The sequence below is a fragment of the Egretta garzetta genome, unplaced genomic scaffold (assembly GCF_000687185.1).
Source record: "Egretta garzetta isolate BGI_Z169 unplaced genomic scaffold, ASM68718v1 scaffold16, whole genome shotgun sequence".
Taxonomy (NCBI): Eukaryota; Metazoa; Chordata; class Aves; order Pelecaniformes; family Ardeidae; genus Egretta; species Egretta garzetta.
Genome location: NW_009260022.1, coordinates 3,078,463 through 3,103,866, shown reverse-complemented (window position 1 = coordinate 3,103,866; position 25,404 = coordinate 3,078,463). Strand labels below are relative to the sequence as shown.

The 25,404-nt window shown below is 37.6% G+C and overlaps 1 protein-coding gene across 1 annotated transcript in view; it reads right to left on the bottom strand.

Annotated features, from left to right (window-relative positions):
- Positions 1–1,796: 1,796 nt before the first annotated feature.
- The window catches only part of LOC104128001 (collagen alpha-1(XXVIII) chain), a 34,140-nt gene continuing 10,532 nt past the window's right edge, over positions 1,797–25,404 (bottom strand). Inside the window, exons 12-35 of the mRNA XM_035896171.1 lie at positions 25,008–25,076; positions 23,021–23,089; positions 20,776–20,844; positions 20,281–20,349; positions 20,121–20,189; positions 18,898–18,966; positions 17,623–17,694; positions 16,965–17,033; positions 15,700–15,771; positions 14,768–14,836; positions 14,284–14,352; positions 13,016–13,084; positions 11,823–11,891; positions 11,066–11,134; positions 9,565–9,633; positions 8,791–8,859; positions 7,875–7,955; positions 7,019–7,054; positions 5,856–5,892; positions 5,169–5,726; positions 4,251–4,492; positions 3,563–3,653; positions 3,393–3,482; positions 1,797–2,008 (exon numbers count right to left, since the gene is read on the bottom strand). Coding sequence (XP_035752064.1) covers positions 1,797–2,008; positions 3,393–3,482; positions 3,563–3,653; positions 4,251–4,492; positions 5,169–5,726; positions 5,856–5,892; positions 7,019–7,054; positions 7,875–7,955; positions 8,791–8,859; positions 9,565–9,633; positions 11,066–11,134; positions 11,823–11,891; positions 13,016–13,084; positions 14,284–14,352; positions 14,768–14,836; positions 15,700–15,771; positions 16,965–17,033; positions 17,623–17,694; positions 18,898–18,966; positions 20,121–20,189; positions 20,281–20,349; positions 20,776–20,844; positions 23,021–23,089; positions 25,008–25,076 — 2,457 coding nt within the window. The remainder of the gene's footprint in view (positions 2,009–3,392; positions 3,483–3,562; positions 3,654–4,250; positions 4,493–5,168; positions 5,727–5,855; positions 5,893–7,018; positions 7,055–7,874; positions 7,956–8,790; positions 8,860–9,564; positions 9,634–11,065; positions 11,135–11,822; positions 11,892–13,015; positions 13,085–14,283; positions 14,353–14,767; positions 14,837–15,699; positions 15,772–16,964; positions 17,034–17,622; positions 17,695–18,897; positions 18,967–20,120; positions 20,190–20,280; positions 20,350–20,775; positions 20,845–23,020; positions 23,090–25,007; positions 25,077–25,404) is intronic.

Below are 25,404 nucleotides of genomic sequence, written 5' to 3'. Positions count from 1 at the left end.
GTTCGTGAGCGCTTCGTCACGGAGAGCGGAGCGCTCTGCGTCGCTGGAACGCGTAGTCGTTGCAGCTCTTCCTCGCATCTTTTAAGTTTTGGCTGCCGCAAGGTGACATTTGTATTGCCGTGGACGACCGTTAAACCAAACAGTCGGTAAACTTTAAAACCTGTGAAAACCTCGCTTACTCGGTAAATTACAGCTTAAAGGGGTTTGTTGTGGTTTTTTCTTTTTTTTTTTTAACTAAATGGGATGTGTCATAGTATTTTTAGTTTGGAATAATTTAAAAATTGTACCTCGCTGAATTGCAGTATCCTACCACTTTCAAATAAAAAAAAATAAAAAAGTACGAATCACGGGAAGAAAACTTGCCCTGTGACAGTTCTTTCCCTGGAGCTGCTCCCTGAACCGGTGAGGAGCCCGGTTTCTTTCTTTTTTTCCTTCCACAGGCATCGGCAGAATCATCTTTCGTCTTCGGCTCGGTCCGGATTTTTTTTTTTTTTTTTTTTTTTTTTTGGTTTATATGCTAAACTTACCGTTTTTCCAGGGGGAAAAAAGCGCCCACAAACCCAACCAAAAATGATCATTGGGTTTCATACGCAGGAGTGCCTAATCTGAGGTGTTCCATCTTGTTAAGGGCTGTGGCAGAAATCCAGTTACATCATCAGGAGCACATTACGCAGTAACTGTAATTTAGCTGTGAGGTTTTTAGTCCTGTAAAGGTACCACTATCCATTCTCTGTCCTGGCAGTAAAACCAGAAATGTTTTATTAGAAACAAGCTTTAAGTATACAAGTCAGATAATAGGAAATACATCATATAAAGGAAGACATAAATGTAAAAAGCAATATGGCAGTGATGGGCAATAAAGAATAAACTTTATGCTGTCTTGATGTTTTGAACATAAAGTTAGAAAGTTTTTTAGGAGATGAAAATACTAAAATGCATTTAAAAATTAGACTTAGCTTTCAAAAGAGAAACATATCAAGGATGACTTTAGACCTGAACTAACCTAATTTAGTGATGCCAGCTATTGCTATAGTCACTTGTATAAATCTGTGGATGTGTTTTAACAGCATTTGCCATGTGTCTTGCTAGCTAATGGAAATTGAGGAAAGTTTACAGAAGAAAGGACTAAATGTAACTCTGATGTGGTTGGAAAAGGTGGATAGCTGAGGCACCTCCCTGTCTTGTGACCCAGAGGGCACATGGGCCACAAGTTGATGAATTTGCTCTATTTATCTGTACTGAGTAGTACTCTGCATATAATTTGGAATTGATATTTTATGTTTGAAGGACTAAGATAGGATTTGTGGGAACACTTTTCACTTAAAAAAAGTGGAAGTCTTCATTGCAGAATCCATGCCAAATATCAGATTTCTGTAACAGAGAGAAAAGAAATTATATAACTTTAATGACCAAAGATAGATTGCTCTCCAAAGCCATATATATAATTTAAAATGAGGTATAGTTAGTGATTGTACAGTGGTAGTATCTGAATATCTAGTTGGAGGAAGGGCAATAACTATGGCAAATGCAATACTGGTTGTAACTGTACCTTAGTAAAAATGAAATTTTGTACTCTTGATACTGCTGAAAAATTCCTGTTTTGTTACATAAGGACTACATCATACAGTATATGCAAAAAGGATTAAGATGAGCTTGCATAGGTAGGCATTTTTTTAATTAGTGAGCATATGACTTCATAATGTTAACATTCTTTAACTTAGTGGGTTCGGTTTTACATACCATGCTGGATACTTGATAACAAACCCAAATAATCAATAGCTTCAACTTGCTCTTTATTAATGTAGAGATAAATTCCTACCTCCAGAAAAAAATACACAAGCCTCTCTACATTCCTCTTCACTCTCAAAGCGGTTTGCGTTTCCATCGCAGCCACCATACCAAAACTGAGCACAAGCATTGGCTTGTTTATCATAATACCATTTTATGATATAAACACGGCATGGCCCTTGATCCAGCCTTAACTTGCACCGGAGGTCCAGGATACTTTCTAAAATAAAGAAAACAAGGGATAGAAACAATTAAGTTCATAGAAGTCAATTGCATTGCATAGATTTTAACTTTTAAACTCTGATTTTATTTTTTCTGCTAATGTTACACAGCTGTTCAAGATGCTCTTCTAAAGATACTAGCATTGAAGGCAAGTTAAAAGTGCATCTTAGTAGGTCAAGTAAACTGTTCCTTTACTGGCATGGTTCTAGTAAGTCCAGAAATAATGGTATTATGGCTCCATATACAAGAAGAGGAAACAATATGAATCTGATAATTTTGAAATTTACTTATCGGCAATCAGTCTTGTGAGCAACCCAAAATTGTAAGCCGAAGAGCTGTAAGCTGGTTGCACCTGCTGTTTTCTAACCACAAGCATGACCATCATCCTTCGGCAGTACATTGCTTCAGTACGTAAGTTCTCTTTGTGGTGGGGAGGAAGAGGCATTAGAATAGTGAGAAGAATATAAAACTTTAGTCTTTATTTTTTAAGATGTTTGTGCTACTTACCTAATATGCTGGCAGTAATTATGTACCAACGCTTGTTGGTCTAATGATTCCTACAGATACGCATTAGAAGACTGTGACAGACTAATCTAGTCTCACTCACTTTAATAATACCATGAGATAGAAAATACTTTTCCTTCAAGTTTAATGTTGTGGCATCAATTTTGTGTCTTTGGCAGCTGGTACCTTGACACTTTATAAAAAGAAACGTTATTGCCAGAGACAGAGTAATAGTCATGCCCATGTTCCCAGGAAGCATGGGAACATGTTTCTATTGCTCTCTTCTGTTGCTCCCATCATAATACAATATTACTGGAACTCAAAAGTGTGAATCCCCCAAATGATGAACAGAATACATCTGCACATTTCATATGAAAAGAATCAATCCTTTGAGGAATCAGCTAATTACTATACTTCCCTTCAAATGACTAAACATTGTTTTTTCCTATTTCTCCTCTGAAGGAGAAATCTACTTTTTCTATCCAGTTCTGAAATTATTATCTTCTCTGTCTTCAATGAAGCGTCCCAACTCCGTAGACTGCCCCTTGGGTGACGAAATGCCTGCTCACTGGCCCATCTCAGCTAGCACTACGTTCTCTTTTGATGCCATTTATGAGCTCTGTCTCAGGTTATAGCTGACCTTGCTTCTGCTGTAAGTGGAGCAGTGGGATTTGGAATTTGGGAAGACAAGAACTGGTGAACAGGCTGGACAAGAACTGCAACTAGATCTGTTATAAAATCCTGAAATGGATTCTCTTCCACGGTACGTGCTCACAAAATCTTCAGTCTGGAACAAAATTACTTTGATTTAAAGCCTTATGAAAAGTTAGTATCAGCATAAGAGGGAACAAAATAAAAAACTAGTTACAATTTATAACCTGGTCTTGGTGTGAGCCCTGCAGTTGAAAGAGATGATGTCATCACTTTATCTGATGATGATGGTTTAGATGGCAATAATGGTACCACAGCTGCAGGTGAAAAGAAACAGAATGACACATTGATTTTTGATCAGCCAAAAAAGAAGATGAAGAAATGATGATAAAAATACCTCTAGTGTCCACTGTCAGCAAGGATAATTGTTCCTCCTCCTCTTGTTCCTCTTCATAGGCTTCATAGACTACCGTGGGAGGTACTTTGGTCTGAAATAAGCATTTCATTTCCTTTGCTTTTCAGATATTGTGAAGTCTCTCAAAATGAACAAGCCCTTCAACACTCAGAGGTTTTCTAATGTTTTCCCTTTGTCATTTACCATTACTTCAGTGTTAAGAATCAGGATTTTAACCTCACCTGGTTGATTCACCAGGAGGGTTGTCAATACTAAACCTGGGATATTTTTTTTTTTTTTAGTTGACCTTTACAGCATTCTATTTATAAACTTAAAAATATAGAATACAATTGAGTTTAATTACTATTCTTAGACTTAATTATTACAGTGTCATTGCATTTTAATAATGTTATGTTTCACACTGTAGCACAAATATTACTGTATTAAGCACAGGAATAATAATCCTTGTAACAGTATCAGGAATAAATTATAGCCATTAGATAACTGCCTGCATGCAACATCAGAACTCTTACTTGGAACAACCAGCTCCAAGCATACCAAGTTAAAGGAGCTATTACAGTACCTGTTCTGTGGAAAAGTAGGGGGGAACTTACATGTTACATCAGGCAACAGAGAAGGATATAGACATATATAAACCTTTTGCTCATTAAAGCCTGCTGAATTTTCATACCGTAGCTAATGGTTGAGGAAGAGCGCCAAGACTCGGAGGACTTTCTACTGTAGATACTCCAGGTGTCTGTGCTGAAAGTGATTGTCTATTAACATTGTTGTTCTGAAGTACGTAATGTAAAGAACTTGAAGATACTGAATGGAAAGATGGTCCACTTATGCTTGCACCATTTCCATTACGGTTGTATATTAAGGTACCATGTTCATCTTCACAAAATTGGTTGACTAATTTTGACTCCAGAGCTGTTTAAAAAAAAGTAAAAAAAATCATACTGAGAAATTCAATGTATTTTTTGAATATGGATTATTTATATACGTAAATAATGCACATGTAATCCAGTACTCCTTTGGATTTATTTATTATTTATTATTTATATGCATCTAAGAAGATTATTCCAGGCTCTCTGGACTATGGCTTTTATTTGTCACAGATCTGCCAGCCCGTAAGTCCTCTACATGGTACGAAATACTACGGACTCATCTAAAGGTGTTCATCTGAGCTTAGTAACAAGTACTAGTTGGTAGTGGGAAAATAACTGCTTACCTTGCTCATGTAAATAACCCAATGAAAATGGGTAATTTCCCAATGGAAGTGAATAAGTAGAATTTACCCCAGTGGGTTTGATTCTGGTTTCCAGTCCAGCAGATTTACAGTGCGTGAGCATGTACTCAGCTTAGAAAGCTAGTTTAAGCAGCTGTTTTCCTACACTGTAGGTGACATCCTGCATTGGTGTGATAAATCATTGACCTATAACGCGACTCCTCAAAAGAAGGGAATCTGCATCTCTAGGTTCCTATTACTTTGCACATCATAGCTAATCCCAATCAGCACTAAAACATAAAATATCCACAAAGATCATGCTCTCTACACCCCGAGAAGCATCAGATACAACACAGAATAAAACTGCAATGAACGCACCTGGGAGGGTATTAAAGTCATCAATGAGATACATGTGTTCTCTGTCTGGATCTGAAGCAATCAGATTTAGTTCACGCACAAACTCAACCTGTGTTGGATCTGAAGTATTTACAATTCCTATTGCATACATTTCGATGTTTGCTGCATGAGCCTCTCGAACGACAATATCTAGTTTTACAGCTTCTCTCTTGTCTGCTTGGCCATCTGTTAGCACAATAGCTACTTTCCGCACTCCTGCTCGAGCACCAAAAAATCCTTCCTGGGTTGCTTTACGGATAGCAGTTCCTGTGTAAGTGCCTTCTCCCATGTATTGCATTTTTCTAATTGCTTGCTTAATATCCTGTTGAGTTGTATATTTGTTGAGACCAAATTCTAGCCGAACTTCTAAACTGTATAGCACAAGGCCAATTCTGGTAGCATTTCTGCCTACAGTTACTCTGTCTACTAAAGCAGTTACAAAGTCTTTGATAATCTCAAAATTTTCTGGTCCCACACTCTCAGAGCTGTCAATCACAAATACAAGCTCCATAGGAATTTCCTTACATTTAATGCCACAACCTGCAAAGGAAAAATAAAAACAAAACCAGATCATAGTGACTGGACTTGGTATCCTTTTGGAAAAGAGAAGAATGTAAATGTAATGAAGAAAAAATAGAAATGGAAGTTAAAGATTTCCTGAGTACTTACCACATATCTCTTTAATTAATTTAATTATATCTTCTTTCTGGACAGGAGAAAAATAAATATAAAAAGATTTTACAGTTTGCCTCTTTGAAAAAAGGTATAATATTGACACTACCAAAGATTTTGTTTATAATAATATCTGCATCCTACAGAGACTTACAAAAAATCTTACCGTTTAACTTTCAAACCTGGCCTTCTAAGCTTGGAATGAGTCCCACATTTTACAATGAACTATTTTATATGGTATCTAAGAATCATTAACTTGACAACACTATCTAAAACAATTAACTGCTGTTATTGTAATAAATGTTTTGTGATGATTTGGTTCTCATTAAAACTTAAAGTCATAACACATCCGTATTTTAGCATCTGAATAATGTGGATATCCCTTTTAAACTTGTTGAGATTGGAGAAATAGACCCAGTTTCAGGAAGCTTATTGCTTGTGGTGAGCTGGCATATCACAGAGAGCACCAACAAGAATGGAATTGGGATTTCTGAACCCTAGTGTACCTGGCCCACTGTATTACCCAGCTTTCAGCAGCAAAAAAACAGCTGCTGCCTTCAGAGCTGTCTGTTCAGAGAAGTGATAGCTTCTATGACATGCAAACAAAGTGTTTCTCATTATTAGAGCAATAGTTTATTACATTTTTTGAAGTGCATGACAGGACTCATTTGGCATTGAGTCAGCCTTTTGCTACTGCTGCTCAGCTTCCATCAAAAACCTCAGTAGTATTTATATACTCACTGACATACATGCTTTACTGAATTTGGGTCTAGTGCAGTTCAGGCTTAGAAGAAATATAATTAAGTTTATAGCGTAATAGACCATGACAGGTTTGAAGATCTTTGCTCTTTAGACTCCTAAATACTTTTAAGAAAACTTCCCTGCAGCAGGTACACACCTCGGTCATCTAACACTAGCTGTAAAAAAACATTAGCAGAAAAATACCTAAAATCACCAGGAACTTTAAATTCCATTTCAGCATAAAGTAGATGAGAAAAAGTCAGAAACCTTTGCATGGTTTCTTTCTATATTATTACTGAGACCACTTCTAGTCAGAAAGCTCTTTCCAAAATAATTAACACAGGATACATTTAATCTGATAGTATCTTGTACTGTTTATATCTTACCATAATGGGATTTAAATAACAAAATTTGCTTACTGTTAGACCTTGCTCTCCCTTTGGTCCAGTTTTGCCCTGTAACAGTGATTGTTAATTAAGCTACTGCAATTAGTTATTAACATTGTAATTCAGAATCTGACTTCATCAATACCCTTATTAGAATACTATTTGGCCAATAAGAACTTTGGCTAGAAAAAGTAGTGTTCTTGTGATATTACCTTCTGCATGCAGTATCTACAACCTCCTAAGGTAGTGAGGTTTTTATGGGAATTGTATGACCTCAAGTCTCCCACTGGATCACTGATTGTCAGTTGACATTAGAAAGGGGTAATCTCTGCAAAGCTTTCCTGTCTACCACACTGTGTTTGTTTCCTTTCTCAAGAGACTGTATTCCTGCCCGACACCCTGCAATGATCAGAATTCTGCTTCATCATATGTGAGTCTAATGGGGCTAGTGTCAGGGCAAGAATGGCAGTGGTGTTTATGTATCCCTACTTAATAGTATGCAAATGTCAGAATAGAAGGGCACCACATTTTGCTTTCCAGCTTTTGGGGACCTGCCAATCAGCAGAAGTTACCATTTGCCTCCCTTCATCTGTTGATCAGCTTTGAGGGAAAGTCTGAGCTACAGTTACTTGGTAGCCGTAGAACAGAATTGCATAGTTTTGTCTTAAAACATGGCAATTGTCTTTTGCTACCTTAAGAAAGAAACCACATTTGTGGAAAGTGGGGCATTCAGCATGGAAATGTCTTCTTCATGTTTCTAAAGGTTTTCATAGTTTCAGTTTCTTAAGTATTTCAGATTATATGTAGTTAAATAGCGAGAAGAACACACAACCCAGCTTTATTTTTAAGCAGTTTAAGAAAACAGACATGGTAAATCTGAGTTACTCACAGGTACTCCAGATAAACCAGGGTCACCCACATCACCTTTTTCTCCTTTTTTCCCCTTTTCACCTGTAGCTCCTCGATCTCCCTTTAAAACCATGTTGGTAAGCAGACAGAAAGCATATGTCAGTTTTTATTACACTTTTCTCATTTCTCTCTAGCTGCCTTTGTTGAATTCACCTTCAGCTTCTGACATGAGTTAGAAATCTTTGTTAGAGATCGTTTAAATCAATTGGTATTTGTGAATTTTGTGAACAACTTGTAATATTGGCTAAGCATTTTTATGGGAACAAATAGCTGAAGCAGTTTGAACAATGAACCATCTCAAACAAGTACATGCAGACAGAGGGGTTGCATGATGGACATTATTATCTGTGTCTGAGAAAAATAAGATAACAGTAGGGAAATTGAGAAGAAAGGCAAGGATGTAGTTGGAATGAATAACAGGCATATCACTTTGAGAAACCTTTTGGCCCAGAAAAGGTGTTTGAAATAGCAAAGAGATGAATTACTGCCTCCTGGTTTGATTTTTAGTAGTCTAGGGGACTTTGTACAGCCTTTCTGAGCTGATGTGATCACATCCAAAAACTGATTCCAACCCACATTTCTCTTTTTCTTAACACTGATGTGGTCCCCAAATTTTGCATAGTGGATGGGTTAAAGAAAGGCAGTGATATTAAATCTAATATCTGTATTTCTTGTAATTGCAGTAGAAGATAAGCTTCATACAATATTAAAATAAGCAACACTGAAAGAGATGCTGCTATAAAATATTAAAATGATCATGTGAATGACTGGGGTTTTCCCAAATCCCCATTCCCTTTCCACAGAATTCACAGTCCTTCAGTGAGAGCTGATTGTAATGAGCATTTTCAGTATGTTAGCTTCGGTCTAGGACATTATCTCTGACTTAGATGTCATACCTTCTGTCCTAAAAGCCCTTCTCCAGGGGGGCCTCGTGGTCCTGGCATTCCTTGTATTCCTTGTTCCCCCTAGTGATAATCCAGGTAACGATATTAACCCTTTGTAATCATTCATCATGCATTAATTTTAAATGTTCAATGAGGAAGTGTTTCAAACTGCATTTTAATGAGTGTCTTGAGGCACTTGAGACAATGTATTAGCCAGCTTATATTTCTTAAATACTTCATCAGTATGTGTACTCTAAAGATATATAATATTGAAAAATTGCATGATCTTTATTGGTTCTTATTCTCCTGTTCCCTCTTTCCATCCCATTTTATTCCTTCTCATTCCCCCTTTCTTATTTCTGTCTTTTGAATCTTCTCACCTGATCTATGCTTTGGGTAAAAGTGCATATTACAGGGAAAAATTAATATTCCTCATAGATTCAGGATGGAGACTCTTTCTCTACCATAGGTGGTAGTTCATTAACTACTTCAGACTGTATCCATGGACATGAGAGTTGGGGAAGAGGGAATGGTATTTTTAATTTTGTAAGGCTATCTTTCACTGATAAAAGATGCCCCTGCTTCCTCTTCCCCCAGTACACACACCCATAGGCTTGTTTTTTGCAGCAGTAGAGACAGAACATACTTGTAGCTGCTAATGTTATCCTCATTTTCTAGCCTGAAGTTCTCCTCTTATAAGAAACAATGTGAAATCTCCTTAACACTGTGACGATCAGGATGACCACTCAACACAGGTTAAATATTGAAGACACTGAGTCTTTTTACCTTAATTCCTTGAATACCTTCACCAGGAGGTCCCAGAGAGCCAGGTGGCCCTGGGCGTCCTATGGTTCCCTAGAGAGAAACCCTGCATACATTAAGTACAACATTCATAATAAAAATACACAACAAATTGTTATACTACCATGTAACTACCTGTCCATCCTCTGTCAAACTGATGTCTTTTTATAAGTAGTGAGGATAAGGTTGCTCTAGCTGACAAAGACTCTTTTTATCCTTTATCAGATTATTAAAATCCAGTTTATACTTCAAAGAGTCACTCAGGGCTTAATGCTCATTGAATATGAATCACCTTGCTGATAGAGATATACATTGCATTGAAGGATGGATTGTATTGTTGGGACATTGGGGACTGAATCAAGATTTAAGAGAGGATTGTTATTGTTGCATTACCTTTCATCACCATTAAGCTTACACAATAAGACCTACAGACATACATACTAATGTGGCATTGCAAATAAACACTCATTGCTAATCTATAAGATAGCTTTTAAAAGAACTCTAGAGAAAATATTTCAGTTCTGTATGTTATTCATAGCAAGTAATCAAAACCCACATAGTACAATACTAATTTTATACCTATATTGCTATTCCAGTATCCCTGCATGAAATTCTCAATTTCCTCATTTGTAAGGATCCTGTGCACATGCCAGTCCCTGGGACTAGCACTGGCTGGGGAAGTGCTTCACCACTGCTTAGCTCTGGACCTAGCCTTCATGACAATGTGACTGAATCACTGGGACCAATAAGCCACATTGTGCAGGTAATACATTATTATGTTGCAAAATCTTTGCATTTGATCTTCTTCAGTTCATTCTAAAACAGTACATTTGTATTAATAGACTTCTAAAGCTGAGCTGTAGGAGCATAAGAATTTCCAGTTTGGGAGGTTTCATAGTGAAAATTGCTTTTTATAGTTACAATTATTTCCAGGCCTTTGTCATAGTGTATATTATAATTACACAAATAATTCTTTTTGCAGAGATTGGTCATCGTATTGATCATCAGATGATTATTTATTTACCTTATACAGTAAAAAAAAGAGGAATTAATTCTAGAAGAACTCAACGGTATGCCTGTAGCTGTAACAGTAGTATAGGCAAGACATGAAAAGTGCTTGCCAGGCCATTAATTCTGACCAATGCTAGGTCTGAAGAAATTTTTGCTACTCAGTTGCAGCTAATGTCTGCAGTAGCTAAATGTTTTGTCACTGATCATCACTGAAAGATTATCACTTTCTGATTTATCATATGCAACAGGAGGAAGGCCATGGTTTATGGCTGGTTACCAGAAACACTTTTGATTTTCTACAAAGTAGACACTGTATTCCTTAGTTATCTTATTTGTTGGATTAGTTGTTTCTAGTGAAGAGTGAAGACAGAAAACATGTAGATGTGTATGCATGATCACACATTTTTGTACTATACTTTTTTTTTTCTTTTTTAGTAAATAGACAATGGGAGACATAACTGTTTAAATGGCTTACTTTTGGTCCTGGCAGGCCTTCTCCTGGGGGACCTGGAAGACCAACTGGTCCTCTACTACCGGGATCACCCTGAAAGTTGATACTTTAAAAAATAAGTAGTGAATACCGAAATTTAATTTATCTCTAGAATTCCCAGCATCTGTTGTACTCAAATGGGACAAAGACAGGAAAATTACTGAACAGCACAGTGCAAGTCTAAACAATGCTAATCCATGAATGCTGCAGGCAGGACAAGATAGTTATTCGGGATAAACAGTGGCTAGTGGTCTAAACATATTCAAGACATGTACAGTCAGTTATGCAATAGTTACACAGCAATTACAATTCCCATATAAAATGAACTCGTTTCCCCAAACCAAAAAAAAAATGGTTTTGCTTGCTGCCTGTCAGTTGACTCAGACTCTGTGTTCACATTGGCACCGTTCAAGCTTTTTTCTGATCAGTGCCTTCAGACAGCTATGGGTTTGAGGTGAGTGGAAAAAAGATGTGTGTCCTTTTAAGAGACATTAAGCATATTTAAATAGCTGTAGTCAATCCTTCAATTGCCTGTATAATTCCAGCAATCCTGCAGTCAGCATCAGGATGAATTCTGAAGTGAAGCTTGAAGATCTTCTATGGGATCTACCTTTTATATACTGACAAGTAAGTTAATGTTGGATTAAAAAGGTATTCTGACTGTGACCTATGGGTAGGAATTATATCTCCATGAAGTAGAGTACACACATGCATTTACTTTTCTAGAAGTTAAGGTCTGTACCTTAGGTCCTGGTAGTCCAACTCCATCTGGGCCTTGTTCACCAGGAATCCCAGGAAGGCCTGGCAAGCCCTGAAATTATATGCGCAGACAGAATATTAATTTAATTTATGGCTATATTGACTACATGCTTTTGTTAACATTAATATGGTAGTATCTTGAATATATTGTCTCTTAGTGGGATCACTGGTCTGCCGTTGGTTAAATTCTACTCTGATAAGCCAGAAGTGGTGTCAGTGGCAGTTGCATGTGTTACATGTCATGCAGGAGGCTTGCATGTGTTTGAAGACCAAAGAGGCAGGTGCAAAAGCAGTCCTGCATCAGATTGCACAAAAATATCAGGAAGTATTATGAATCGAATTCCAATTAATTTCCATTTTGACAGTCATTAATTTTTATTCCTCAATGTGGCAGTTGCATACACTTTTACTCTTTTCTTTAGCACAGATAAATGCTAGTGTATCACCAAACTCCCTGACTCTAGCCAGCAATCTTCCTGGGACTTTCTCAGTGCACAGGCAGGTAACTGCCAGGGCTGGTGGAGCACACTGTTGAACAGACTAGATACGTGAGGCCAGTGCTGCATACATATGCAAGGAAGGGAGAGGAAGGAGCCTTTTGCTTTGTATCCTTTTTGCAGGGATTGGTCATATCTACCAGTAAAGGGCTGTAAAGTAGATCAACCAATTCTTTGCCACACGTTCAACAACCTGGTGCACAGAACTGAGGACGGGTGGCTCTTCTGGCTCTTTGGACAGTAGTTGCTTTTTTAGCAGTTCTGGAAGACAGTGTTGCCCTGAGTCCATACTCATGTATATGGGCACAGCTGCTTAGCTGGACTATATTCTCCTGTTTGGAAATAAATTTTGTATGGTTGGGCAGAAGACAGTATCCTACATCAAGATACTGAGGGAACTGATGAAACATCTGTGATACTATAGAAAAAAAAAAAAGCCCCAATTGGAATACGTTACATTGTGTAATCAGGAGGAGTGGGGGACATGGAAGGTCTCAGACTATTTCAGAGGGAGATTTCTTTTTCCTTCTGTGCTGAAATGCATTTCCAGAGTTGAGGAGCCTTTTTAGGCTTTTAGACCAGAAAATCTTTCCTAGCATGTCAGCCATGGAGGCTAATCACTTTGGTGTAGCACCTATTTGTTCCCTATTGACATAAAAAAAATTGTCTATAAACTTACAGGTGGGCCAGGATAACCATCTCCTTTTGGCCCAAAGGGCCCAGGGGGTCCTGGAAGACCTCGGTCACCCTGACGAAGGCAAGAAAAACAGCTGAGGTAAATGCCAGTACAATTGCTAGCAGGAAATTTTCCATTAAAGTGAAATTTCTTTGGCAAATATACTGTAAGTTGATTTTATCTGTCTGTCTATTTGCTAATGCATTTTACTATGTGAATGATTATTGTAGGTTATTAATCCTGGACTAAAAATGGGATGTTTAATAGTGCTGAGGATTTACAGGACTTCTCACTTCTAAGTCACTAATTTGAATCTTTTCCAAGAGCTCTGTCTGTTGTCATTTGTGGCCTACATATAAGAAGGAATGACATCAGTCGCATTTCCCATATATTTATCATGATGACTGTTATTCCAGCTTTGCAGGAATGAGCCCAAATTGACAGACAGCCAAAGGCTAGCATGGGAACTGAATTACTCAGTAGCTACTTTACCTAATTCTTATAATTGAAGATAGAGAAACTGCTGCAGAGCATTGGGGAAACTCTGTGTAGTTTCTGCACATGCTGTATGTTTGTGTGGTGAGACAAAGGATGTAGGGCAGGGGACAACAGTGGTTTGTGTGGCCAATTTAAAAATATTGTTTTCTATTACAAGGTTCCTGTCTGGTTTTGTTGTTCCAGAACTGTATTTTCCTATAATGCTGTAGAACCTTATTAAAGCTGTTGAGTATAACAGGAGCTTCCTATTGGAGATGTACAATTAAATTCCTTTCATGGATCCAGATAGCTGGAGTATCTCAGGAGGAGATTTACCAGGGAAACTAAGAGGACGTTAACCCTCCCAGCCATACTGGATGGTGCAACAAGTTGCTCAGAGTTACAACTGGATGGATGATCAAAATTGTGTTTGTCCCTGTAGCTACCCAAATATCGGCATGCATAATAGTGCAAGCAAAGGTCCATGCAAAAATAATTTTTAAAAAAGAGACTCTAAAAGGTTTTTCTCTCTGTATTCACTCCTAATCAATTAAAAACAGTCATTTTCCTCCTGGTTCTCTGCCATATGAAAGCAGATGGTTCATTGAGCCTGGAAGATTGACCATCCGTGGTTTTCTGGCTCTGCAAATCCTTATATTCTGCCAGTGTTGTACGACATACACATTAAGAACTGTGGGACACTTGGCCATCCTAGGTGATTTGCTGTTGCTTCACTGACATCCTGCTTTATTGTACAGATCTATCAGAAATTAGTTTACCAATTTAGGAGCTACCTTTGCCCCAGGAAGCCCAAAACCTGGTTCTCCAATTGGTCCAGCAAGACCAGGTAACCCAATGTCACCCTGCAATGAAGAAAATATATACTCTAGTTATGTATTTTATTAAACACCAATCACAGACTCTGTATTTGGATTTCTGTTACACAGATTTATATATATCAAATGTAATAGCTAATTTTATTTATTGCCATTGCAAGCATTAAACACCAAAAGCAGAAGAAAGAAAAGTATTTTGATATCCAAGGTTATCCAAAACAAAGAAATGAACAAAGGTAGACCACATGTCAAGCTGGCATACAGCTAATAGCAGCGCATGGTGGTAACTGGACTGGACACAATCTGTAACTCTGTTCATAGGAAAGAATAAGTTTTAGTTGACCTCATAAGGCTGAGATTATTTACACGAATAATAGCATGGTGTACTTCAAAGTTTCCCCCCTGTGTTTATAAGCACTAGGAGCTGGAGTGTGGATGTTACCTTTGGTCCAGGCACAGCTCTTCCAGGAGGGCCTGGCATTCCAAGCCGTCCTGGTGCACCAGGCTCTCCCTGCAGTGAAGGAAGGAGAGCAAAAACAATGGATTTTTCTGAAAGTGAGCATGAGCATCTCAGAGAAAACATTTATGCAACAATTTGTAATAGTCCAGTGAAATTCTATTAGAATTTCTAATATTCTGTTCTATGTGGAGTGAAATTTAACTATCTGAAGAACTGATAACAAGCATAGTTCTGATTTTGCAATGGAAATGAGATTCTTCTCAGTCACTGAACATATATATGTTATTAGAAGTCCCTTTCCTAGTGTATTTAAGACTGGGTCCAGCACATCCAGTACTCAAGGCTTCCTGCCCAGCTGTCTAGGTATGCTGAAATTTTCTGTTAGAGTAGAATTTTTTAAATAGTCCTTTCAGTGTACTTTTTTATCCCTTTTAATTTTTCCTCTTATGTGGAAATACGCACTCTTGTGTGTATAAATAGCAAAGACTTAATAAGAAACCGGAGGAGAAACCTGGAGGAGTAGCCCTTCTCTCACTTTCAGTGAGTGCTGAGTATTTGAATAGAAACTCCAAATCCATAAAAGAGTATCAGCCATGAGTCAGTGTAAGGGAAAATAAAGTCATGTCACATGTATTTGCCGTACACCATACTATCTTCCCAAGTATTTCAGCATAAAAACACCAGTATTAGTGTCCCTTAGCTTTTTCCAAACTGACAGGGAAACAATATGGTAAATGCAAAGTTTTAAAAAAGAATATTCTAGATGTTTATAGGGATCATGGTGTGTCTTGCTAAGAGAAGCCTTAGCTGAACTTTTTTTTCAAATTATTTTTTAAGAAGTTGTTTCTGAGATCTAGAACAAAGCACAGATTTGAGGGGACTATTTTACACACATAACGTGGTAATAAACCTACTTTAGCTCCAGCGGGTCCAGGCACTCCTGTTGGTCCTGTTAATCCACGTATTCCTCTCTGACCTTGATCTCCCTACAAAGATAGAGAAGACATGTCACACATACCAAATAATAATACCAATGTGTTAACTGAAATTAATTGTGTATTAATTGTGTGTAATCTGTGAAAGATAGTGACTTTCTGTGTCATAGATGGTGCACGTGAGCTGTTCCTGTTGCCTTCATTGGCAAGTCAGTTAATTCTGCTCCATTATTGTCCAGTTTTGGATTTGTACAGTTAAAACTACATAGATTTCATCTGAAATTAAATTAACTGACTTACCAGTGATTACTGTGAAAAAATTAAGAACCTAAAAGAATCTTAAAGATTGCAACCTTGCAGCTGAAAAATCAAGTTAAGTAATTACATGAAAAAGATACTAAAAGAGAAATAATTGAAACAGGAAAAGATAACTCACTCAAAGGTACTTCTTTTAATTCAAAGGCAAATAGGGCTCATCAATTGACAATGATGCCCTTTCTCATTGATCAGCTTACAATTCCAGGCAGAAAAAGCTAAGAATAGGTAATGTAAAGTTTGTAAAGGGATAACTGCTATTGAAGCGTATTATTAGGCTGTATGTATTCCCTACAAAAGCAATCTGAAAACAGGTGGGGGCCTTGGTTTTCCTTCCTATACTGTCTTTTAGCCTTTCCAGCTTCTTGCAGTTGTGATACTTAGTATCTTTATGTCTCTTCTATTGTGACATTTAATCTCTGTATGTCTTGTCCAGTGTCTTGGACAACTATTCCAGCAATTTTCAGTGTCTATTTTACAGGATACCGTTACTGATATGAGAAACTGGGATTACTTCTCCATCTGTGAATCAGTATAGAAGACCAGTACAAGAGCCAGAACCTAAAAGATCGAGCCAGTTATTCCTATGAAGAGAAGTACCATTCCCAGTTAGCTCTTTATGAACTTGGACCAGATACTACCACAAGTACTGAAAATTGTGAGATACTGAAATGTTGTGCTGTCATTTCCAAAAAAGATTTATTAAAAAGATGTCCTTAGTGGTCTTTTATTAACTTTGCTATTTAAAAGGTTGTTTCAGGCTGAGGCTGGAATAAACTCTGCAGTTAACCACTTTTAGAAGCACTCTAACCTATTACTTGAAGTATATTTTTTTGTTACTTATAATACACAAAAAAAGAGAAGGCTTTGACAAACCTATTCCTGGAACATTACAATTTTGAATGTCGCCTTTAGTAAGAAATTCCCACCTTTTCCCCCTGTATTCCAATGCCGGGAGCACCTTCAGGACCTCTAAGACCAGGTAACCCTGGTTCACCCTGGAATAGAAAAATCAAAGCATTTCAGAGTTTGGCATAGACATGGTGCGGATCAACTCTGTATTCACTTGAATAAACTCATTAAAGTCATAGACCTTTTAGGGTCAATGGCAAAACTCCCATCGATGTCAGTGGGCCCAGGATTTTCTTCCCTTATTCAGAAGCAACCATTGTAAAACTCTGGGTGGAGTGCATGAAGCAGCATGTTTCCTTACTGATGGCTGAACACTCAGAGTGTATAATCTTTAAATATATGGGGTTTCTGATTCTAGGAAAGTACCATGATCTATGCTATGGAAGGTTGCCTGTGGCCATTTTAGTGGTTTTTCTTCTGAGTTGTAGGGCATTTGGTGGATTAAAAAAAGCCAACAACTGTAAATAAAATAAGACAACCCCCTACCCCTCAAAAAAAGAGAAAGAAAAGTTTTCCTTTAAAAAGTAAGTCTGAAAGAGAATTTTTTTCATTGAAAAATGTGCTATTTTTCCCCTCATCCATGAACACTCTCTTCTAGGTTTGGGTATCAGCACAGGGAGAACAGTAGGAATGCTTGGAGGGAAGGAGGTAGACTGCAGACAGAGATGAACCAACCTTTTGTCCAGGGGCTCCATCTTCTCCTGGAAGACCAGGCAGACCTGCCAGTCCTGAAGGGCCTGGGTCACCCTGACATCAATAAAAAGTAAGTCCTTCTGTTAAATGCAGACTTGGTACTATTTTTTGCTGAATCAAGGAAATATATTTTTAAAAGTTTACTAAACAGTATATATATTTATAGCAAACCTATGCATATGAACCCAAATCTTGCCATTTTCTTATAAAGATGACTCTCATGTATCTGGAACTGTCCTACCATCTGATCGTTTGAACTGTGTATTTTATCTGTGCAATTAATATTATTAGGTATTAATGCTCCAGATCATTCCTAAAAAAATAATTCCATCATTTTGTTAAGTGGCAGAACTTGAAGTAAATATCAGATAGAGCTGACTGTGACATGATGATTGACATCTTGCTGGTGAATATCACTGCAAATTTATTAATGGCAGTGGAATTGTCATTGGCCTATTTATGTAAGGTTAAAGTGCCTGACCTGGTTTTAGATTGAATAGGATCATTTGGGGTCAAATGGGTTCACTCAGCATTACCATATTTTGTGAAATTAAAGAAATTGATCAATTTCTTTCCTTTTCCAACCCATCCCAAATCCCTAACAAACAAGAGCAAAACCAGGACAGCCTTGTGCCTTTCCACTATCACAAAAGCGCTTTTTTGTCTATTCTCATATTTTATGTTTATTTGGCTGTTAATGACATAGGGACTGGCTAAATATCTTGGTCACTTTAGCACTGGGATAATCTGGTTACAGCTTCCTCTTCTCTAACCAAGCGTGCTCTCTGTCTAGTAGCACAGCTTGTTTCCCGTATGAAGGTGTGAAGATGTAGCTTCTGCTCTGTACATCCTATCCTGTGTGAAAAGGGAAGGAGCAGCACAATAACCACTGTTTAGTTCTTTTTTTCACCAGTTCTGGCTATAGGTTAGCTTACGCTGGGGAATGTTGAGTTCTGGCAACTGTTTAATACTCTGAATGGTTTTCTGGACAGAGCTATAGGTGAGCTGTATGCAACACTGACTTGAGCATGGGTTGTGCACATGGAAACTTTCAGTCACAATAAGTTTTACTACTTTTGTACAGAACTGGTGTATTTTAGATGTTCCCATTTCTGGAGTTAAAAATTGTAAAGACCAAGAACCTAAATTTCATTTCTAAACCTATTTTTAAGTGCCTACAGAAAGGATAATCATAAAACACAAATTTCAAATCTGAATAAATAAATAAATAAAGTAATTCCTCTATTAAAAATGTACCTTAGAACCAGGTTCTCCAATACCTCTTTCTCCTGGCACTCCAGTCTCTCCTGGCAAGCCTTGTTCACCCTTAAATAGAAATTATTTTTTAACAGTGTTATCATGGGAAAATATAAAAGCATATACTTGGTTGCTTATATTTAAAAAAAGATTAGTGTGATACTGTATTTAGTATGATGTGTTAAATCCTTGGTCACAAAGACTGAGAATCTGAAGCATGTTTTGAGCTGTCACCAAGAAGTTGTTGGTGGAAATGATTAATGCTGTAAATGTGTAATTATATGTCCCTGTGAATGTTTCCCGCCAAAGTAGCTGATATTTCAGGAGCATACCTGACATCTACAGACAATTCACCCTTCTCTTTCTTTTTACCGGTGGTAAAGCATCCCTGCACAATCACTTAAAATGTAAGAGGTGATCTCTGAGGCTGCAAAATACCTGGCATGGACCCTTGACCCACTTACACCTCTAGTTCCTTTATACTATGCTTTAATAGCCTTCAGTCATTCAGAACTTTATCTGTCACTTCTTTCAGAAAATCACTTTAAATCTCCATTCCAAACACTTCAAGGGTGACATCTTTCATTAACAGTTCTGTATTTTGCGAATCCGTCAAGGCTAAATTATTCTGACGGTTTTCCTTCAGCAAAGGTAATCTTCATTATACCTTGGACCATTCTTAACTGCTAGATACAGTAAATACACAAAGTCAGGTGAGAGAACAGGCACCAGAAGTATCAAGGAAGGCAGCCAGTCTGCAAGGTATATATGTATTTTTCTGGAATGGAAACAGTACAGTGAGGACAAAAGATGATACTGAAATTTTGGTGTTCTCCTGTGAAAAGTGCAAGTACTTTTTGGAATTGATCCACTGCACCTACACTTGAACTGCAAGTTCAAGGCAGACAACCCTTTCTATGGAAACGTATCGGACAAAGTGCAGTTCACTGTCTAATATCTAGTACTTCAAAGGTTCTGTGGTGAGCCAAGCCAAAACCTAAATACATAGCTATGGCATTGGTTTATCAAGCATTTTCAGAGGAGTAGGATCTGCTGTACAGTTTCATAATATTAATAAAGAAAATAATTTCCTGCAGCTATGCCAATACTTAGATTGGTGTTGAGCACTTTAACAAGCATAAGGATAGAGAAGACCATTCCTTAATCAGGAAAGATAACAGTAAAAACAGCACAGTAGCTTTTACTTCAGAAAATTCCCTAACCTTTGGTCCAGGTACTCCCTGTCCTGGTAGCCCTCTAGAGCCGGGTGGTCCTTTTGGGCCCTCCACTCCCTGAAAAAATTAGTCAAGTAATTATTAAAAATAAAATATTCTCTGTTACTACACATTTACATGTGGGGAGAGGGGGAAGTGAAAACTGCACCTTCTCTCCCTGAATTCCAATTCCAGGTAATCCAATTGGCCCAGGTAAACCAGGAGGACCAAATTCACCCTGGCAAACAAAGTACAACTGCTTAGTTATGTAAAGACACAGAAACAATCTGAGACAGCTCTGTGCTGTAGTACATGTTGACTTAACCTCTCTTGAAGTCAGTGAAGCTGGGGATTTGACCTTTTATCTTTCATATATGCATTTATTCCCTGCTGGTTCAGTTGCAAACAACTGCTAGTCTCTTCTTCCCTTTTATCAATTTTCCCACAGAATCAAATGCTTTTTTGTAACATTTCCTATTTTACTGTGAAGAAACATTAAAATAGGTTGGGAGAGTTTATTTGGCATAAATCTCTCTACAAAATACCTTATTATCCAGGGCCTGTTGTGGGTTCCTTGCCTCATTACACCTTTTGTAGTAAGTATTCCCTGTATTCTGTAGATTTGTTGGCACTTTGCTAATCCCCTGGTGTATTTACTGCTCACCTTTTCACCTTTTATGCTGATGCCTGGAAGTCCACGAGGGCCTTTTGGTCCATCAAAACCACGGTCTCCCTACATGAAAAAATAATATGTTGTTAACTGTAGAAACACACAGCTGTTCTCTCTGAAGTAACCAGAGACACTGTTTGCTCTGTCATCATGAAAACCAAAACAAGAAGAACCGGAAAGTAGCTCCTGGATCTGTTTTCCAGGATACCAAAGAGGTAATCTTTTTAAATGAGCTTGCTCTGCAGTTTGAAATTGCTGATGAAACAGCCAAACAAGCTTCTTTCTACCTTTCTGCCCACCTTGATTGCTTAAGGTCCTGTCCTGCTTCCCCTCAAATCAATGGCAAAACCACATCTGATTTAAATGTCAGCAGGGCTGAGTAATGAGACTAACGGAAAGCTGAATTCTGCTTATTTGTCTCATGGGGTAATTTCATTTAAGCGTGACAATGAGGATCTGGCTCTCACTAAGAATTTTGCCAGAATAAAGACCAGGCCAAACTGTATTGTTGTAGAAGTCTATTTGTAAATGTAATTGTCTTTATAAATGTTTATTTACAAAACAGTGGTCTTGGGGAAAATGCAGGTTAGTAATAAGGACAGAAATATTGTGCTTTCTTGTACTTCTGTTAATAAAACATGTGGAGACAGATCCTTAGCTTGTGTAAATTGTCACAGAATCACCCAAGGCAATAAAGTTATGCTCCAGACAGGTCTTTTCTCTCCCTAGTAACCGATTCCATCATTTTAACTTTGACTGAAATACATTATGTGGATTTCTGTTTAAAATAACATTCTTTTCTCCTGATGCTTTAGAACACCTGCCTTCATTTTCCTTGTTACTGAACTGCGAGTTTGTAGTAAAAACGTTCTGAAGAAAGCAACTATAAACTTTGCTTTAGATTAACAAATCACCTGTTTAAAATGTTTTTAGAACCAGAGAGCTGACATACTTGGCAGCCATAAATAGGATTAGAAATATGTATAGACTTTGTTGATACATGCTTGGCTCCAGGTCAGACTTGGCAGTAAAAAGTAGTACATTTTTTATAGAATCAAGAGTTCCAATAACGCTGGCAGAATTCCACTTTGATTATTTTATTCTGCCTATCTCAGTTGCTCAATAGTTTTGATTAGATTATGCATCCTTCTGTACTTGCTCCCACTGTGCATTGTTGCTGTGCTTTACTTACTAGTTGTAGTGTTTCTTCCCACATGAATTGGTTTTTCAGTGGCAATGGAGTGATTTCTAAATGCATTTTCTTCAAATAATTTTTTTGTTTGTTTTCATGCGTGAGATCTGCTTAAGCAAATGCAAGCCATCAACAATGAGGTTAGATAATTTATATAATTCATCATAAAATATATACTGGATGTCTGAAGATACTATGTTGCTTGCAGCAGTCAAATTTAAACCTAGCTGACTACAGTATCATGCTAAGCAATAATCCTAAGGTTTTTAGTAAAGGGACAGTTAGGACCTGAATCTGCGAAACAACTTTTTATTGTTTTCCCAACCAAAATTGCCTTGGTGCATGCATAAAAATGAGTGAACCATTTTGTTATTTATTTAGCTCATGTACCAGCTGTGTCACTTTGTTATTGTAATCAAAGGTCAAAGTGACAACTCAGCTTGGGAGTTGGTTTTCAGTGGGCAGCAAAAGGAGCTAGCAGTGGGTCTAGTGAGTCTATCCATGTAGGTGCAACTACTACTGTCATTACTTTCACTGGATCTCAAAATTAGTAACAGCAGCTTTCTTTTCCCACCAACTCAATTCAGACTTCTGCTAAAATGCATAAGCCAGTGACTGAGGTATTTTAAAAAGCTCAGAAGCTTGTCTTCAGTGGCAGCAAAGATGTCTCTCTATAAGGATTTAGAAAAAAGCAACAACAAAAAGCTAAAATTTTCATCTAGGAATCACTTTTATAATATTTTGTTTAAAGTCAGATGCTTGAGGCTGTTTTAAAATTGTAGCTGGAATTCTTTCCAGGCTTAGATCCCATAAAGAAAGCATCAGGTGAATTAAATACCGACTTTACAGACCCCAAAGGCTAGCTGTGCCTAGAAGTCGTGTTTAGACCAACTGAATTCTATGAAAATATATCGGGTTAATTGATACCAAATTTTAATATTAATTTACAAGCTACTTTCTCAGATTCCTATATCTACTATGGACTTGTTTTGGCATGTACTCATTTAATGGTGGTGCTCTGGTCTTAAAACCCTTTGACTGCTGTACCTTTGCTCCTGGAAGCCCTTCTCCTGGTGAACCTCTTTCTCCTTGAACACCTTGTGGTCCTTGAGGCCCCTGTTAACATAAGTTTAAAGTGGCCTAGAATATGTATTAATCACTCAAATCCACAGCAGCATGTTCTATGTCATTGTTGGTTTTAAGCACATCTTTAAATGTTGGTGTAGTTATAACCTGTTAAAAATAATACAGTAATACGATATTCACAGTGAATTAAATGATGAACATTCTGGCCTGCAGCAATAACAAGGCAGACAGTTTTACTTTTCTGGTTACTTATGAATCGCAGGTTATGTAGCTGAAATTCCTATTCCTTATACTTCTGAAATCTTCACTCCCTGAGTTTTAGTTTGGTTTACAATTTGTTACTAATCCTTATTAATGTATCAGTATAATCATGAGAGACAGGGACAACCAGATTAAAGGCCATGCAGAGTAGTACTGAAGAAGATGTAGCTGTATAGAGATTTGACTGTAATTGGTGAAGAGAACAACAGCATGCCCTTCTCTTTTTGCAAGCAGACCTGGTAGGAGCAGAAGGGGCAAGTAAGACAACCAAAACCTTTCACTAAAGTCCCAAACCTGTGCATATTGAGTCTGCTTCACAGTGTTTTCCCACATCTGGTTGTTTTTTTTTTTCCTCTAATTTATTCCTTGAGATTACACTCACATCACAGAATGCTGGTAGATTTGGCTCTGCATAGCATAATATGCTTCTGCTGCTTCTGCATAGAGCCCTAGAATTATGCCTAGTTCTTAGGTAAAGATAATTACACTGCAACTGGCCATAAAAAGAAAACTCTTTTGAAGAAAATACACTTTAAATTTTAAAAACACCTTTAGTATATTTTTTAAAATCAGAATCTCTTGTTTTACTAGCACATCTGTTGTGGCTAACAAAAATGTACATCAGAGGCATCTCTTCCCCCACAAAGTGGCTCTTTTCTCTATGCTGTTATTGAAGAGACTCAGGAAGCATTACTGCCTCACTTTGACCGACTGTCACCATTGGCCTTATTAGTAATGCTCTTTTCTTTGGGCTCTTCAGTGAGAACTCACTCCTCTCCAGTAGTGTATTTTCAAGCAGGTTTGAGATCAGTCGAACTGGTTTGCACTTACCAAACCATCTTTCTGTTTTTCATGGGAGCACCGCTTTTGAAATGATTATTACAAAAGTTTTCTTGTCAATGGGGAAAAGCTACTTGCGAAAAAACTTCACAAAATTTTCCTTGTGGTTGCACTAGGGGTCTTTCATCCAGGTGATGAGAAATGAAGTTGAGTCTACTCTACTGTAAATAGCTCAGTAAAAGGTGCTGTCTGACACTTGGAAAAAAGTGACCATAAAACTGATGTACTGATTTTCTGAATTACCACAAAGAGGTTGAGTTTACAACTACCAGGAGGAGGAAGGGAAGGAAAAGAAGTTAGAGACTTCAGAGCCAAACCTATTATAAATTCTGAAAGTAAATTTTTTTTTTTTTTAAATTTCTCCCTCTGTTATCTCCAGTAAAGGTAATACTGGTCAAATTGTCACCTGGGACCACTTATGCAATCTGAGTGTCTTTATGGAGGTTGTTTAGGTATGACTGTTTAATGTTACAGTGGTTGAAATGGAGTCTCTTCCTCAAAGCTGTGCTGACGTTAATGTTCTAATGATACTGAAAAGCAGTCAAGTTCGAAGTTACTACATGTGGATTTGAATCTATCAGGGGACAGACTATTTAAATATTTATGTATTTTTGCATAAGGTGTTATTTTTTCATAGCTGTTTTGGAGACTAAGATAATTAGAAAAGTTAAGGAATTGGAAATGTTTCCAGTTTACTAAGGGAAATGGAAGTCAGACAATGTAGTATGTATGAGAGTGAGAACTACTGGAAGGAAGAAAAGAGATGGTATCATTTCACGCACATATATCCCTGAGAATTTTTGCTTTCTGCCCTGCTTCCCTCTCACCAAATAAAAAATAGACATACCATAAGTCCTGGCTCACCAACTCCAGGTGGGCCAACAGGGCCCGGTCTTCCTGTCAAACCAGTGTCACCCTTCAAACAAAAATGTATTTTGAAAATGCCTGATTTAGGTATTTGTATGTGTGCAGCATATAACAACTCATCAGACATTCTGTACTTGAAATATGTGATGTAGGAGAATACAGGAATGGCAGAGTGTCCTCAAAGTCATACAGCATGTAAGGCCCAACAGACATTGAACTGGTGCAGTTTCACAGCATTAGGGGACAGCCTCAATTCTGTTGAATCTAAAGGGTTAATTATTCCCATCATATTCCTAGTACATTATGCATCACTTATTGTCCTTTTCCAAGAAGTCAGTATTTCTGTCATAATGTTTCTGTTTTCTTTATGCCAGTCA